The sequence below is a fragment of the Nicotiana tomentosiformis genome, chromosome 3 (genome assembly GCF_000390325.3).
Source record: "Nicotiana tomentosiformis chromosome 3, ASM39032v3, whole genome shotgun sequence".
Lineage (NCBI taxonomy): Eukaryota > Viridiplantae > Streptophyta > Magnoliopsida > Solanales > Solanaceae > Nicotiana > Nicotiana tomentosiformis.
Genome location: NC_090814.1, coordinates 112,383,003 through 112,399,316, shown reverse-complemented (window position 1 = coordinate 112,399,316; position 16,314 = coordinate 112,383,003). Strand labels below are relative to the sequence as shown.

The window sequence follows — 16,314 nt, the reverse complement described above, 5'->3', positions numbered from 1 at the left end:
TCCACACCTAATTGAGACTCCACGTATGTTTCTAGACTCGTTCGAGGACGACATTTGTTTAAGAGGGGGGGATGTAACGATCCGGCCGATCATTTTGAGAGTTGTAGCCCCGTTCCACCATTTACTGTTCATTTTGTACTTTATAGCTGTTATGTGACTTGTCGGGGTAGTCGGCTCGAGTCCGGTGAGATTTAGGAATGAAATGAGACACTTAGACTCAAGGTTGAAAGCTTAAGTTAAAATAATTGACTGGATATTGATCTTTTTCTAGAGCATGCCCGGATTGTGATTTGGGGGTCCTTAGTGGAATTAGGCTTGAAATGGCGAAAGTTAGAATTTTGGAAAGTTTGACCGGGAGTGGACTTTTTGATGTCAAGGTCGGATTAGATTTTCAGAAGTTGGAGTAGGTTCGTGGTGTCATTTGTGACTTGTGTGCAAAATTTGAGTTCAATCGGACGTGGTTGGATAGGTTTCGGCGTCGTTTGTAGAATTTGGAAATTTCAAAGCTCATTAGGCTTGAATTGGGGTGCGATTCATGTTTTTGATGTTGTTTGAGGTGATTTGAAGGCTCGACTAAGTTCATATCGTGTTTTAGGACTTGTTGGTATATTTGGTTGAGGTCTCGGGGGCCTTGGGTTGATTTCGGGTAGTTAACGAACTTGGAATTTAGTTTGGGAAGCAGCTGAAGTTTGGTTTTTGCTGGTGTGATCGCACCTGCGAGGATCTTGGACGCTTATGCGATGCCGCAGGTGCGGAGTTTAAGAGAGTCAGCAGAGGTCGCAGGTACGATGGGTTTTTCGCACCTGCGATTGCGCAGATGCAGGTAAGGGGTAGCAGAAGCAGAGGCAGCTGGGATTAGTGACTTCCGCAGAAGCTGAGTTTTCACCACAAAAAAAGATTTTGGGATCAGGGTTCGCACTGGGATTAGTGACTTCCGCAGGTGCGGTTTGATTGGGCAGAACATATAAATGACAAGGTTCGCGATTTTGGCTTTATTTTTACATTTTGAACTCAAAATTGGGCAATATTTGAGAGAGATTTTGAAGGGATTCTTGAGGTAAGTCGCTTGTGGTTAAATTTCTTCAATAATTATGTCTCCCCATTGATTTTCCCACCTAGTTAGTGTATTGTTTAGGTGTAATTTGGGGATTTGAGGCTAGGGATTTGGAGAGTTGATTTTGGGGATTTGAGTGTCGATTCAGTGTCGGATTTTGATAAATTTGGTATGGTTAGACTCGTAGTTGAATGGGATTTCGGATTTGGTGATTTTGTTGGATTTCGATACGTGGGCCAGAGGGCCGGCTTGAAGCCGATTTCGGATTTTGATTCATAATTTTGTATTTTTCTTGTGGAATTGATTCTTTTAGCCGTACTAATTGTATTATACTGCTTGTGGCTAGATTCGGGACATTTGGAGGCTGATTTGCATGGCAAAGGCGTATTGGAGTAGAGTTTTGGCTCGGATTGAGGTAAGTAACAGTTCTATATTTGGTTCTGAGGGTACAAAACTCCGTATTACGTGTCATGTATTTTCTTTTGAGGTGACGCACATACTAGGTGACGGGCGTGTGGGCGTACACCGTAGGAATTTCGACTTGGTCAAATTTCGTGGAACCGTGTAGTTGTATAATCTGTTATTATCTATACATTCTCTTTGTATTAGAGAAATTAAACCACAAATCATGTTTAGACTACGGTTGGCATTGTAGGGACCCACAGAGGTCTTGTACATGTTGAATTATCTGCTAAATTGTTGTTTTGTACTTAGTAACGGTTTTACTTGCATATTACATCTCAGTCTCTATTGTTCATTATTGATGCATCATATCATTGTTGTTTGGACTGGTTATCATGAATTCTGAGAGCCCGAGAGACTGGAGAGATTTATGACTGAGTGAGGCCGAGGTCTTGATTGTGAGGTATTATACTATAGCATGTGCATTGTCCGTGCAACACGTGAGTTGCCTGTGCGGATCCAGATATTATATTATGGCACGTGAGTTATACGTGTAGCACGTGAGATGTCTGTGCGGATTATAGCGCTTGGGCTGAAGGAGCCCCTCCAGAGTCTGCACACACCCCCAGGGAGCGCAGGTACCTACTGAGTGCGAGTGCTGAGTGTTGAGTGAATGGGAGGGCTGAGTGACTGTGGCCCTAAAAGGATGCATTTGATTTCATATTTGTTGCGCTAAGCTACCATGTATCACTGTCTTTATAATTTCTGAAAGATATTACACTCTGTTTCAGTTGAACTTGACATGAAATTACTGTTTTGGCCTTAATTATTGAACTTGAAAGCATGCCTACTTTCTTGTGTTGAAATCACTGTAATTGAACTATATCAATGAAGCTCTCACTACTTTCAGTTATTTATTTAGTACAGTTACTTGCTGAGTTGGTTGCATACTACACCCTGCACTTCGTGTGTAGATCCAGGTATTTTCGGACACAGTGGGTGTTGATTTCCGCGCACAGTTGATCTTCTGGAGATCTCGAGGTAGTTGTCGGCGTTTCGCAGACCTTATTTCTCCTTCTCTATCTTTCCACTTATTGTATTTGGTTTTAGATTTTCATAGATAGTATTTTTCAGACATGTGATGTATAGATGCTCATGTACTCAGTGACACCCTGATATTGGGAATTTCTGCGTTGTATTTTGGATCTCTATCCTGTTTATGGGAAGTTGTTATCATTTAAACTATGTTAAATCCGTTTTATGTTAAATGTTGGAGATATTTCATAAATGTCAGCTTGCCTAGTACCACGATAGGCACCATCACAACAGGTTAGGATTTTGGGTCGTGACAGTCGCTTTTGCAACTAACTGGTCGCTTTTGCGAAGACCAGTGTCCGCATTTGCGATATTTCTGTCACATCTGTGAAGGCGTCAGAACTGTTCAAGTTTCGCTTTTGCGAGTTCGCATTTGCGAACCCATTGTCGTAAATGCGACATCTGCAGCTTGCTTATAACTAAGTATTCCGAAACTTAGCTTCATTTTATCATGTTTTGAACCTTAACCTCGATGGGAGGTGATTTAGTGGAAGGATTTTCATACCAAACCATTGGGTAAGTGCCTCTAATCAATTTTCAATTATATTTTATGATTATACATTAGACTTAACATCAAATTCATGAGAATCTAAGGGAAAAAATTGGGGATTTTGTCAAAGTTTTGAAAAATAAAAATTTGAGATTTGAGAGTAGAATTGGACTTGGACTTGGAAATAAAACATGTATATGGACTCGTGGGGACATGGGTAGTCAAGACCAACCCTTGGACTGGGGTTTTGACCGGACAGGCCCGGGATTGACTTTTTTTTGACTTTTTTAGAAATTGTATAAAGATCATAGCTTTGTTAATTGAAATTATTTTCTCTTGCATTGTTTGATGTATTTAAGTCGTCTCTGGCTAGATTGAGCCAAGCGAAAGTGAATTTGTAAAGGGGAAAGTTAATTGAGTATTGATTTGGCCGAATTGAGGTAAATGTCTTGCCTAACTTTGTGCGGAGGGAACAACCCCTTAGGATTCGAGTTGATTGTGCTAATTTTGTTATGTGAAAGCTGTGTACACAAAGTGACGAGTGGGTACACGGGCTATATGTGGTATTTGACCAGTTTAGGTTATCTAGACTCTTTCCATGCCTTTGAGTGAACTGTCATGACGTGTTATATCGCGTATCGTTAATCTACTCTTATATACTTTATTTGACGTTGTTATCACTCACTGCACTTCTTACTTGATATTTTGTACTTATATGCTTTAGTTGAAATTGTCACCTTCCTTATTATCTTGTGAACTCTTAATTATTGTGTTCCTTCCATGACTCCATGCTTATCTGCTACTTGTTTTAATTGTTGTAGTTGCACGCCTAGTTGTCTCGTGCTTCATTTATCCTGTTGTTGTAATATTTGTTGTGTTCCTTGATTTTTACGTGATTCCTTCATTGTCGTGTACTCATACCCTATGATTGTAGAAATTCTTGTAAATTGAGTATCATATTGTTGATGTTATTGATTTATTTATGAATCGGGTTGCATGCCGCAACATGAGGAATAAGGGAGGATTTATATTGATACGGTGGGATCGGGTTGCGCGCCACCACAGGTGAAATAAGGGTGGATTGATATGATGAAATAAGGGAGGATTATGATATTGACTCTTATTATATGGTGGGATCGGGTTGTGTGCCGCAACATATATTTAATTATTATTATTGATATTTACATGGTGGAATAAGGGAGGATAGTGTTGTACGGTGTGATCGGGTTGTGCGCCGCAACATATATTTATTTATCGTTATTGATATTTACATGGTGGAATAAGGGAGGGATCACGTTGCGCGCCGCAACAGTTTATGTGTTTTGTATTCTTTGTTGTATTGTGTTGGCTTCGGTTCTTTCGTACGAGACCTTGAGGATTGGTATTTCTGGTTTTTACTGGTTTTCGAGGATTGAGTTATTTTCATTAGTTTACCGTTTGCCGTCATTTCCTGTTTTCCTTTCCTATTACTATTATTTTGGTGAATTGATTTTCAAGATGAATTATCTCTCTGAGTCATTATCTCATACCCTATTGAGTTGTTAGTAACACAATGGTTTTAAATAAAATAAGTAATAACATGCTTACCTTACGTGACTCTTAAGTTAAAACTCGTCGTTTCATTCGGTACCTTACTATTCTTAATAGTTGTCATATTTCACTTAATCGATTTGTCAACTTAATCTCCTTACCCTATCTGACGTTTCTACTTTACTTAAAAGGAACTGCTATTATGTTTTAATTTATTTAAATTCTGTATTCAAATCAGTAGCTTATCTGCTGCCTTATTTTATTTAAAAATATTATTCTCTTCACCCAAATATTTTCCTAAATAAACTCATTTCTCATTGATTTCCTGTTTGGTCCAGAAACTGCAATTTTACTTAATTATATATGATTTGATCCCTCGAATATTATTTATAGCATTTGACAAGGATACTCTGTACCTGGTAGTATGTGGATTTTGCCGTGCGGAGTGATATGAAAAATGTAGGCTCAAGGTGCCATGTGTGTTAAAGGTTTGGAAGTTGTGATTATGATCTGAGATTACGAGAAGTGGCATTGTTGAAATTCGTGTATTAGGAATGATTTGATTGGTTGAGTTGTCATCGCTTTCACTACTTGAACACATTCATGCTTCATCCGTACCCCGACTATGTTGTTGCTTAATTACTTTGTTATTTCTCATTGCCATTCGTGTTCCCCTTATCTTCACTGTTGATTGCAACTTGAATTATTTCTGATATTGGCCTTGCATTGATATTCCTTCCTTGTTAGCTTTATGTCATATCCTGTATAGGTTTACTTGTTTGGTAGGTGTCTTGACCTGGCCTCATCACTACTCTACCGAGGCTAGGATTGATATTTACTGGGTACCACTGTAGTATACTCATGCTACGCTTCTGCACGTTTTTGTGCAGAACCAGGTAATTCGGATCGAGTTGGTTTTGAGACTTATGCTTGTGCGGCAAGAGACTTCAAGGTACACCTGTTGAACGTTCGCAAGCTCTGAAGTCACCTTCTGTTGTACTCATTTCCATTGTTTCCTATTGCTCCGGAACATCGATGTATTCATTATATATAGTTACTCTTAAAAAGGCTTATGACTTGTACTATCGATTTTGGGATACTATGCCATGTTGAGATTATTGGCTTATACAGAGATTTTCGGTTCATGTTTAATAGTTGTTTAGTATAATCTGTTATCATTTCGGTATGTGTTAGGCTTACCTAATTTTAAAGACTAGATATCACCGCGACATCTTTGGAGGAATTTTGGGTCGTGACACAACCATAAGTCTCCCTCCTTTTTGCAATTATACATAGTAGGAGTCTGCCAAATCCCTGCCGCCAAAAGGCGACTTTTGCCCAAAAATGATAGAAGAAAAAAAAAAATTAAGTGATGCTGGTGAGAATACACACAAGTCGAGGGAGGAAAGAGCAGAATGAAACAACAGACTGGTTCTTGACACAGTGGACAGAAGATCCTTACTGAACTCAGACAACCCAAAACTACGCTTTCTTTTTCCTCTTCATTTTCAATCGGTTATATACTAACTAAATGTGGACTATACTCAGTTGGATAGTTAAATATCGAATAGCAAGAGAATAACATCTTTAGTCCCTATCGTTTAGGATAGCTCGTATTTTTCGGTATATCAATGTTATCTGTGAAGCATGTTAGAAGAAGAAATCGTGTAAACGAGAAAATAAAGCGTATGTATAAACACTGAAAAAGGGAGTCCAACCAGTACGCTTAATACAGATTATAAAATTACCATTAGCCATAACAATGGTGGGAACTATGTTCCACGGCTTATCTAGTACTGGTGGATATATAGAATTAGTGATAGTAAGAAATGGAGGAAAAAGCCTCCTAACTGGAGCAAGGAGTGGCCAATGCTAGCAAAGGTGATTTCCTACGAATCGTGATGCCAGTGCCTTCAGTCATATCCAAATCCTCCCCTTTTATCCCTTCTGGTAATACAAAATTGAACTTGTGCACAAGCCTTGCTATTGCTAGCTCATTTACCACATTAGCAAAAGCAATTCCTGGGCAGCCCCTTCTGCCTGCTCCAAAAGGAATCAACTCAAAATTTAATCCTTTGACATCAATATTACTATTCAAGAACCTCTCTGGTCGGTACTCCTCCGGATTTTCCCACGACAAAGGATCTCTTCCTATTGTCCAAGCATTGACAATGACTTGAGTTTTAGCAGGTATGTGGTAGCCTAGCAATTCTACGTCTTCTATTGATTCTCGAGGGATTAGCAGTGGAACCGGTGGATGAAGTCTGAGAGTTTCTTTGATCACTGCTTTCAGATACTGCATATTTCCTAAGTCATCCTCTGTTATCTCTGATTTCCCTTGGGCTAATTGTCGCACTTCACTCTGTAATTTCTCCATGACTCTTGGATGCCTCAAAAGCTCTGTCATTATCCATTCTAAAGCTGTATACGTTGTATCCGTACCAGCAGCAAATATGTCCTATGGATTAAGAAAGAAACACAAAAAACAAATTAAGCAACAGTTATGTTATGTTACATTGTAATTAGGCTTATGAGTCAACCATCCGGGGCATAAAACTTGGTTCTGCCACTAGATAATACGCAAATGGCAATGTGGAAGTAGAAGATCCTTACCAAGAGAAGAGCTTTCAATGAATCCCTTTGAAGAGGAAAGCCTGTTTCCTTCCCATTCTGAATTTCCAACAAAACATCCACCAAGTCTTTAGCTTCACCCGCACCGTATTCTCCTTTTTTGATATGTTCTTCAATCACATTATCAAAAAATGTATCCAACTCCTTAGCTACTTTCTCCACTTTGGTGTCAAGACCCTTTATTTTATTGACCCATTCAAGCCACGGAATATAATCCCCGACGTTGAATGTACCCAAAAGATCACCAAATTCATCTAGGATAGCCTTAGCATTGATTCCTCTTTCCCCTTCATTATATTTCCTCCCTAAGGCCACTCTGCTAATTATGTTTTCAGTTAGCGAACATAAATGATCTCTTAAGTTTATCAGTGAAGAATCACACTCTTGCCTGATTTTTCCAATCATGTTCGATATTTCTTCTTCTCTGACATCACGAAAAGATTGGACTCTTTTGTTGCTAAGAAGGTGAAGCACAGTAACACTTCTAACTTGCCTCCAGTATTCACCATATGGACTAAAGGCCACATCCTTGGAATCATAAAAGAGTCTATCAGCCATTTTAGATTTAGGTCTATTTGACCAGACGAGGTCGTGGGTTTTCATGATATCATGAGCAGCATCTACAGAGGAAGCAACAACCACTGGCTTACTGCCAAAGTGAAGTAGCATCACTGGACCATATTTTTCTGATAGTTTGAGAAGTGAACGGTGAGGATGCGACCCAAGTTGGTGCAAATTTCGTATGATTGGAAGCTTTCTTGGAGATGGGGGTAACCTTTTTTGGGTGTTTGAAGTAGCAAAGAACCATTGATGAAGGAAGAAAATGAAAACAAACAGAGGAATTAGAAGACTGTAAAAGGGGATATCCATTTTTGTTTGAGCAAGGAGTATTCAGACGAAATCAAGAATAGGGTATAATATATTTGGAGACAAATGTATATAGAAAACAAACGTCATATTAAAAATTGCTGAAGCTGATTTTGTGTGTTGGCACATATTCGGAAAAGCTTCACCGCACAAACTAAAGGAGACGTTCGACCGCATTTATTTGCATTGCATGACAAAAAGGAAACCGTAATCTAACTTTAACCACAAAATTAGTTTCGTACGATGTACGTTCACTAGAAAGCAACCAAGATACTTGCCCTGCTTCTAGCTAGCAAATAATTACTTTTTCTTTTTCTTTCTTTTTTGTTCTTTTCATCTTGGTTTCCGACCTCTAATGTGCATTCTATGTGATAAGAAAAATGAAAAAAAAATCCCAATGCATTCATTTCATATTATATTTTCTATACGGAGAAGGGTCAAAAATACCCCTCTATTATTCAAAAATATTCACTTATATCCCCCGTTATACTATTGGTCCACTATAGCCTCTGACGTCATAAAACTGGTGTAAAAATACCCCTCTGCCGTTAGGACCATCCACCATGGCAAAATTATCCCACGTGACCAGAAATATTGCTGAGGTGGATGCCAAGTAGTATGCCACCTCATCGCACATATCCATTTTACCTCCTCCCCTACTTCTCCTTCCATGCATCACCACCTCCTTCTTCACCCATTACCCAAACCACCACTAGCATCACCTCTTACTTCACCTCGCACCTATTCTTCACCACCATCCACTAGTCTTGACCATCATTAAACCATTATTCTTTCACCAAAAATCAAACGGAAACGAAAATTTTGATTTTTTGGTGTCATTTTAGGATATGTTTTAGGATGATATAGTAGTTTAATATAGGCAACAGGAAAAGAGCTACTACATGTGCCACTGCCTGCAGTATTCCATCCAATGGGTGGAATGCCAAACCTAATTTGCAAAGTAGACTTACATCATTGGATTGATATTGGAACAGAATTCTCGAATTATGGCCAGATAGACTATGGGAGAAACTGGGACATTCGAAGATCAAATAAGCCTAAGAGGAAATATCAGACGATTAAAGCACATAGAAGACATATCATTGCTTAATTGGACTCCATTAATTTGTTGTGGACAATATTTGACAACCAATTTCCTGGAACGTGTAAGCTATGGAAAGAGGTAAGACAGTGTATGCAAAATTCCTCATGTCATATGATTCTAGAATTCTTATAAAGGAGTAGCAGTCTCGTGACATAGAAATTCTCAATTTCGAAGGTAATGCAGTAAGAATTTGTAACTCATTGAGACGGTGATGAGACGTATAAAAGCAAGTCAAGCTTTTTGTGTAAACTGGATTTTATGGCAGAAAAAGTTGGATAAAAAATTTCAATAGACTGTTCTCTTCCCATAGTCTCTGGTACAGTTTACGATAGCATTTATAAAGAGAGACCAAGAAATCAAAATTTCGATTCAGTTTGATTTCTGACGAAAGAATGACGGTTTGATGGTGGTCAAAACTAGCGGTCTAATGGTGGTGGAAGAATAGATGATGTTGGTGAAGAAGGAGGTAATGTTGGTGGAAGAAGTAGGAGGGAGAAGAAAATGGGATAGATGCGATGAGATGGCATGCCATGTGGTATCCAGGCCACGTGGGATAATTTTGTCATGGTGGAGGATCCTAACGGCAGAGGGTATTATAACGCCGGGGGCTATAGTTGACCAATAGTATAACGGAGGGTATAAATGAATATTTTTGAATAGCGGAGGAAATATTTTTGACCCTTCTTCATTTTCTATAAATAGCTAAATTGAAGTCCACAAAAATAATTGTAGACGATAATGTTCCGTCATTTTCTTTCATTGAGGCACATTGTTCTTCGTTTTCAACGATACACAAGGCCATATGTTTTTGTTTGCTTTTTTCTATTTTAATTTATGTTGATCTTTTTTCATCTACTACTAAATTGACAAAATAATAATATAATCGTGCAACAAATTTTGGAGCAGTCTCTCTTTATAGTCAAGAGTGTAATAAGTGTATATTACTCCATATTACACTAACTAACATAATAAATAGTCCTCTGGGCAACAACGCCAAAAACTTATTGCGGTCAAACGCACATGCAAGTATACGCTGTCATCAAGTAATAAAATGACTAGAAGTTAGATGTCGAACCCATGAGCACTTATTTTCAACTATTAACTAAATTAGATTATTCTAATTATCTAAACAATGACCATCATATCATATTATATTATATGTATAAAGATCAATATTTAAATGTGAAAGACTAAAATGATACTATAATATTATTGGATTTTATGCCCTTAAAAGTTATATTAAAAATAAGTAAGCTACAAAAGTTATTTTGTAATGTTAAATTCGCCTTGGGATTGTCAAAGAATTTATTAAGGTACATGTGTCTAAATTTTTCACTTTATAAAGTTAAGCGTTTTAACTTCTGATAGGTTATGTGCCTTATTATGTTTTGATAACTTAATGATAAGAACCAGATCGGGAATCTGTTACACATTCTTAAAGTGCTCAAGAACAACAAGTCTCAAGTCGGACTCAAGTACCAATAATTAGAGTCAAAGAGACGACATAGGGAACAAATGGACATCAATTCTCTTGCTGACTCTACCAGTCAATTTTTCACAGCTGTAAAGTTGCTACAATTATTCCTCTGCATACACGCAATATGTCAAACAGTGCAGCAGTCACTTTATGGGGAATACCTTGTACCGGATAATTGCTTGCATTATCCAAGTGACATTACTTGTATATTATCAACATGATGCTAGGGAAAACAAGTCACTTGAACACTCAGGAAAAACATCAAGCTTCGCTCTCAAGGGTGCTACTATCTGGCAAGTGACTTCAAGCCTTCAAGAACGGAGAACAACAGAACAAGGACCACTTTCCAGCATTAAGTTACCATATGTCCTTAGTTGTATTATACCTTTGTTAGAGCAATTTAATTGTAATTCCTACTTAGCTTAGCTAGAAGCATTGTGTAGGATATCAGTTGTAAAATCATAAACCTTGTGTTTGTGTCTTGGCTAGAGTTAGTCGAGTTGTGAGCTTTGTAATAGAGTTATTACAAAGAGGCTTGTAATAGAGTTATTACAAGTGAGTGAGGGATTAAGAGTTTAATTCCTAGGTTACAATAGTTTGTAATCTGAAGTTTGCTCGGTAGTGAAGTTAAAATCCTACAAGTGTAGGTCGTGGTTTTAAATCCCGTGAGTTGAAAGTTTTCCACGTAAAACTCTGATGTGTCATATACTTATCTTTGGTTGTGTGTGTTCTGTGGGAACTAATAGAGAACCAGGTTCTCTATACAGTTTGGTGAACCCTTAGTTTCTATCAATTGGTATCAGAGTAGGTTCTTTCTATCAGGCTAACACCTAGAAAGGATTCTCATGGTTGCCCCATCAAACTTTGAATAAGGTCAATCTACCTACAGACCAACAAGATTCAATGGGCAATACTACGGATGGTGGAAGACAAGGATGCATGATTTTATCATGGATGAAGATTCAGAGCTCTGGGGTGTTATCTGCGATGGACCCTCCGTCCCTATGAAGACCATTGCCAAACCAGCAGTGACAGTTCCCAAGACAAGGAAGGAGTATAACGATGCTGACCGCAAAGCTATAGAGAAGAACTTCCTAGCAAAAAATATCCTCGTTTGTGGTATTCGACCAGACGAATACAACAGGATCTCTGCCTGCCAATCTACCAAGGAGATCTGGGAAGCTCTTCAAACGGCATACGAAGTAACAACTCAAGTCAAGCAGTCGAAGATCGACATGCTCTCCACTGAGTATGAACTCTTTAGGATGAAGGATGATGAGTCCATTCAGGACATGCACACTCGATTCACCTCCATCATCAGTGAGCTTCACTCTCTGGGAGAAATCATTCTAAGGAACAAACTTGTTAGGAAAATACTGAGTGGGAAATCAAAGGTCAATGCTATCACAGAGGCAAAGGATCTGCAAAAGTTGACCATTGATGAACTCATTGGAAATTTGAAGACATATGAAATGAAGAAAAATAAGGACTATGAAAGAAGAGAACCCAAGAAGGAGAAGAACCTGGTGCTCAAGGCTAAAAATAATGACTCAAGTGGCAAGGATGCTGACATGGCTTATCTAACAAAAAGATTCCAGAAAATGGTGCGCAGAAATGGAAGCATTCCAAAAAAGGGTAGCTCCAGCAGACCAAAAGGCTATGACTTGTGTCATAAATGTGGTAAGCTAGGATATTTCATCAAAGGTTGTCCTTTGCACAAGCAAGATCAGTACAAGTACAACACAGACAAAGAAGCCAAGAGGAACCCGGTTCCTGAAAGAAGATTCAAGAGAAAAGATGTTGCTGACAATGTTGTGAAACAAGCTTTTGCTGCATGGGGAGATTCCTCTAGTGAATCTGAAGGAGATGATGAACAAGGTGATACCTCAATGATGTACATTGAAAGCGAAGCAGCTGAGTATGACTCGATCTTTGCCCTGATGGCAAAATCTGATAATGATGAAGATGATGATGACGATGAGGTAAACTTTCTGGACGTTCAAACAAATTTGAAGCAATATTCTCAAAAGAAGCTTATATCCTTGGCAAATGTTTTAATTGATACATATCACAATCTCATTAATGATATAAATGTGATAACTATGGAACTAGGAGAAGTAGAATATGAGAGAGATGATCTAGTAGTCGTAGTGGTCGATTTAAAAGAAACCATTTATGTTTTATAAAGGGAAAATGATGCTATAACTGAAAAAATTGCAAATGTAGAGCATGCGAGAGATGACTTGTTGGTAGTAGTTGTGGACCTAATAGAAACAATTAAGGAACTAAAAAGGGAAAGACGGTATGGGAACACTAAAAAGGGAAAGGAATTTGCAAGTGAGGCACACCTTAGGCTTGAAAATGAGCTAAAATCAGTGAAATCTAGTCTGTGTGCTGAATTTGAGAGAAACAGACAGCTTCAGGAAGATCTAGGCAGAGTTAAGAATGACCTAGAAAAATATCTTACGTGGACCTGGTCCTCTGATGCAATTACCTCTATGTATAAGAACAATGGGGGGAACAGGTAGGGAATCGGGTTCCAAAAGGAAACGACTCATTACAATCCTCATAGCAAGTATGTTAATGTCCCTAATAACTGGCTTTGCACTCACTACGGTAACACTGCATTTTAAAGAAACCTGTAAAGCTATATTTCAGTCCCAACAGAAAAATAAAGTTTTTGCTAAAAAAGTAACTACTGCTAAAGAACCTAGTCCCTCAAATAAAAAATGTGTGATGCCTGCTTGGACAAGAAGAAGTTTGATTCAAGGGACCCAAACTTGTTTGGGTTCCTAAGAAGCATTCAAAGATGGTATATGGATAGTGGCTGCTCTAAGCATATGATTGGAAGCACTGATGATTTCCTTTCACTTAAAGCCCTGCAAGGAGGGAGTGTGTCCTTCGACAATTACAAAAAGGGATACATTCTAGGAGTAGTAAGAGTTGGGAAGACACTCACTTATTTAATTGAAAATGTATACTATGTGAATGGTTTGAAATACAGTCTACTGAGTATCTCTCAAATCTGCGACAAAGGAAACAAAGTGGAATTCTTATCAAAGACATGCACGATTACAAATCTTGTAACTGGTGAAGTGGTTCTGTTGGCAAAAAGATTCAAGAATACCTATGTTGCTGATTTTGAGTCTTTGAACAATGGGGATCTTACATGCTTGAGTGTTGTTGATGACAATGTTGAGCTGTGGCACAGAAGATTGGGACATGTAAGGTTTACGTTGCTAAAAAAATTGGTCAAGAAGGACCTAGTTCGTGGGCTGCCTAAGTCAAGTTTCAAAGATCACAAGGTGTTTGATACATGTGTAAAAGGAAAGCAAGTCAGATCCTCCTTCAAGCCCAAAAAGGAAGTAAGCACCTCAAGGCCACTTGATCTCCTCCATATGGATTTATATGGACCTATGAGGGTGCCAAGTAGATGAGGAAAGAAGTACATTTTCGTCATAGTGGATGTCTACTCCAGATTTACCTGGACTTTGTTCCTCAGAACCAAGGATGAAACATTTCCAGTGTTTGCTTCTTTACTAAAGATGATCCAAGTGAAGATGAGCTATAATGTTGTGAGTATAAGATCTGATCACGACACAGAGTTCGAAAATGCAAAATTCGACAAATTTTATGCTGAAAATGGTATAAGTCATAATTTTTCATCTCTAAGAACACCCCAACAAAATGGTGTTGTGGAGAGGAAAAATAGGACTTTTGAAGACATGGCAAGGAAAATGTTGATTGACAGTGGTGTTGCAAAAAGCTTCTGGGCAAAGGTAGTCAACACTGCATGCTACTTGGTGAACAGGTGCATGATCAGGCCCCTCCTGAACAAAATCCCATATGAACTACTGAACGGGAGGAAACCCAGGCTAACACACTTGAGGACGTTTGGCTTCAAATGTTTCGTCCTCAATAATGGTAAGGAAGTACTGGGAAAATTTGATACCAAAAGTGATGAAGGAATCTTTCTTGGATATTCATCACAAAGCAAAGCTTACAAGGTCTACAACAAAAGAATTCAATGTGTTTAGGAAAGCATACATGTGATATTTGATGAATCACACCACCTATGTGGGAAAGATCCACATGATAAGGTTGATCAAGATAGAGAGCAGTCAAAGGTTCCTGGTGAAGTCATTGATATGGCAAATGGAAAGGCTGACATGATGAGTCAGGTCAAGGAATCAAATGAAGATGGTGCAGCTGAATCTCCAACTGATATAGAGGAACCTGGTCCCTCAATCACAACAACTGAAGCAGAGAACAGAGTAGTTGATGTCATACATGGAACTACTGATGCTGAGTTGAGAAATGGCACTCATGTCAACGATGGATCTCATTCAGAGGAACCTGGATCATCTCGCAATGATATTCATGTGTCTAACTGGAAACACAAAATTTCACACCCTCTTCAAAATGTAATCACTCCTCTTGAGTCATGGATTCAAACCAGATCAAAGTCAAGAAACTCACTTGCCTTCTCAGTCTTCCTCTCTCAAATTGAGCCCAAACATTTCAAGGAAGCATTGAAATATGCTGACTAGATTACTACTATGCAAGATGAACTCCATCAATTTGAGAGGAACAACGTATGTCACCTGGTTCCTCGACTCTCAGACAGAACTATTATAGGAACTAGGTGGTGTTCAAAAACAAACTGGATGAGTTTGGGAACACAACAAGGAACAAGGAAAGGTTAGTAGTTCAAGGCTACAATCAAGAAGAAGGGATCGACTATGATGAAACTTTTGCTCCAGTTGCTCGAATGAAAGCCATCAGAATCCTCATTGCCTTTGTATCTCATATAGAATTCAAATTATTTCAAATGGATGGCAAAAGTGCATTTCTGAATGGATATCTAAAGGAAGAAGTCTTCGTCAAACAACCACCGGGTTTTGAATGTCATGAGAATCCGGAGCATGTATTCAAACTTGACAAGGCATTATATGGACTGAAGCAAGTCCCTCGTACATGGTATGAAATGTTGTCCAAATTTCTCCTTGAAAATGGCTATACACGAGGAAAAATCGACAATACCCTATTTCTGAAGAAACGGGGGAGGAACCTGCTCATCGTGCAAGTCTATGTTGATGACATCATCTTTGGTGCAACAAACGATTCCCTATGTGAAGAGTTTGCAAAGCTCATGGGAAGTGAGTTTGAGATGAGCATGATGGGGGAATTGATTTTTTTCTTGGGGCTGCAAGTTAAGCAAATTCCTTAGGGCACGATGATAAGTCAGCAGAAGTACATTAAAGAGCTCCTAAAGAAATTTAAGATGGAAAGTTCAAAGATCATTGATACCCCTATTTCCACTGCCACTCGTCTGGACATGGATGAACCTGGTTCTCCTGTGAACGAAACCATGTACATAAGTATCATTGGTTCACTCTTGTATCTCACAGCTAGTAGACTTGATATCGTATTCAGTGTGGGATTATGTGTTAGATTTCAATCTAGTCCAAAGGAATCTCATCTAAAGGCTGCCAAGAGAATTCTAAGGTATCTCAAAGGAACGCAGGACCTGGTTCTCTACTATCCTTCAGGAGTAATTCGGTATGCTAATGCTGATTATGTTGGTTATCAGCACATTTAGCATGGCACATTTTCTGGTATCATGTCTGATTTCATGGGGTACAAGGAAACAAAACTCTGTG

The 16,314-nt window shown here is 38.6% G+C and overlaps 2 protein-coding genes across 2 annotated transcripts; one reads left to right on the top strand and one right to left on the bottom strand.

The window, feature by feature from the left end:
- Window positions 1-6,239: 6,239 nt before the first annotated feature.
- Window positions 6,240-9,581, bottom strand: LOC104098757 (cytochrome P450 71A4-like). The gene is made up of 2 exons (XM_009605568.4): window positions 7,185-9,581; window positions 6,240-7,029 (listed from the first exon to the last, which is right to left on the bottom strand). The coding sequence occupies exons 1-2, from the start codon at window positions 8,070-8,072 to the stop codon at window positions 6,418-6,420; spliced, it is 1,500 nt and encodes a 499-aa protein (XP_009603863.1). The 5' UTR covers window positions 8,073-9,581; the 3' UTR covers window positions 6,240-6,417.
- A 2,020-nt stretch (window positions 9,582-11,601) lies between these two features.
- Window positions 11,602-12,837, top strand: LOC138908342 (uncharacterized). The gene has a single exon (XM_070199003.1). It carries the CDS (start codon window positions 11,602-11,604, stop codon window positions 12,835-12,837), a length of 1,236 nt encoding a protein of 411 aa, XP_070055104.1.
- Window positions 12,838-16,314: the final 3,477 nt, after the last annotated feature.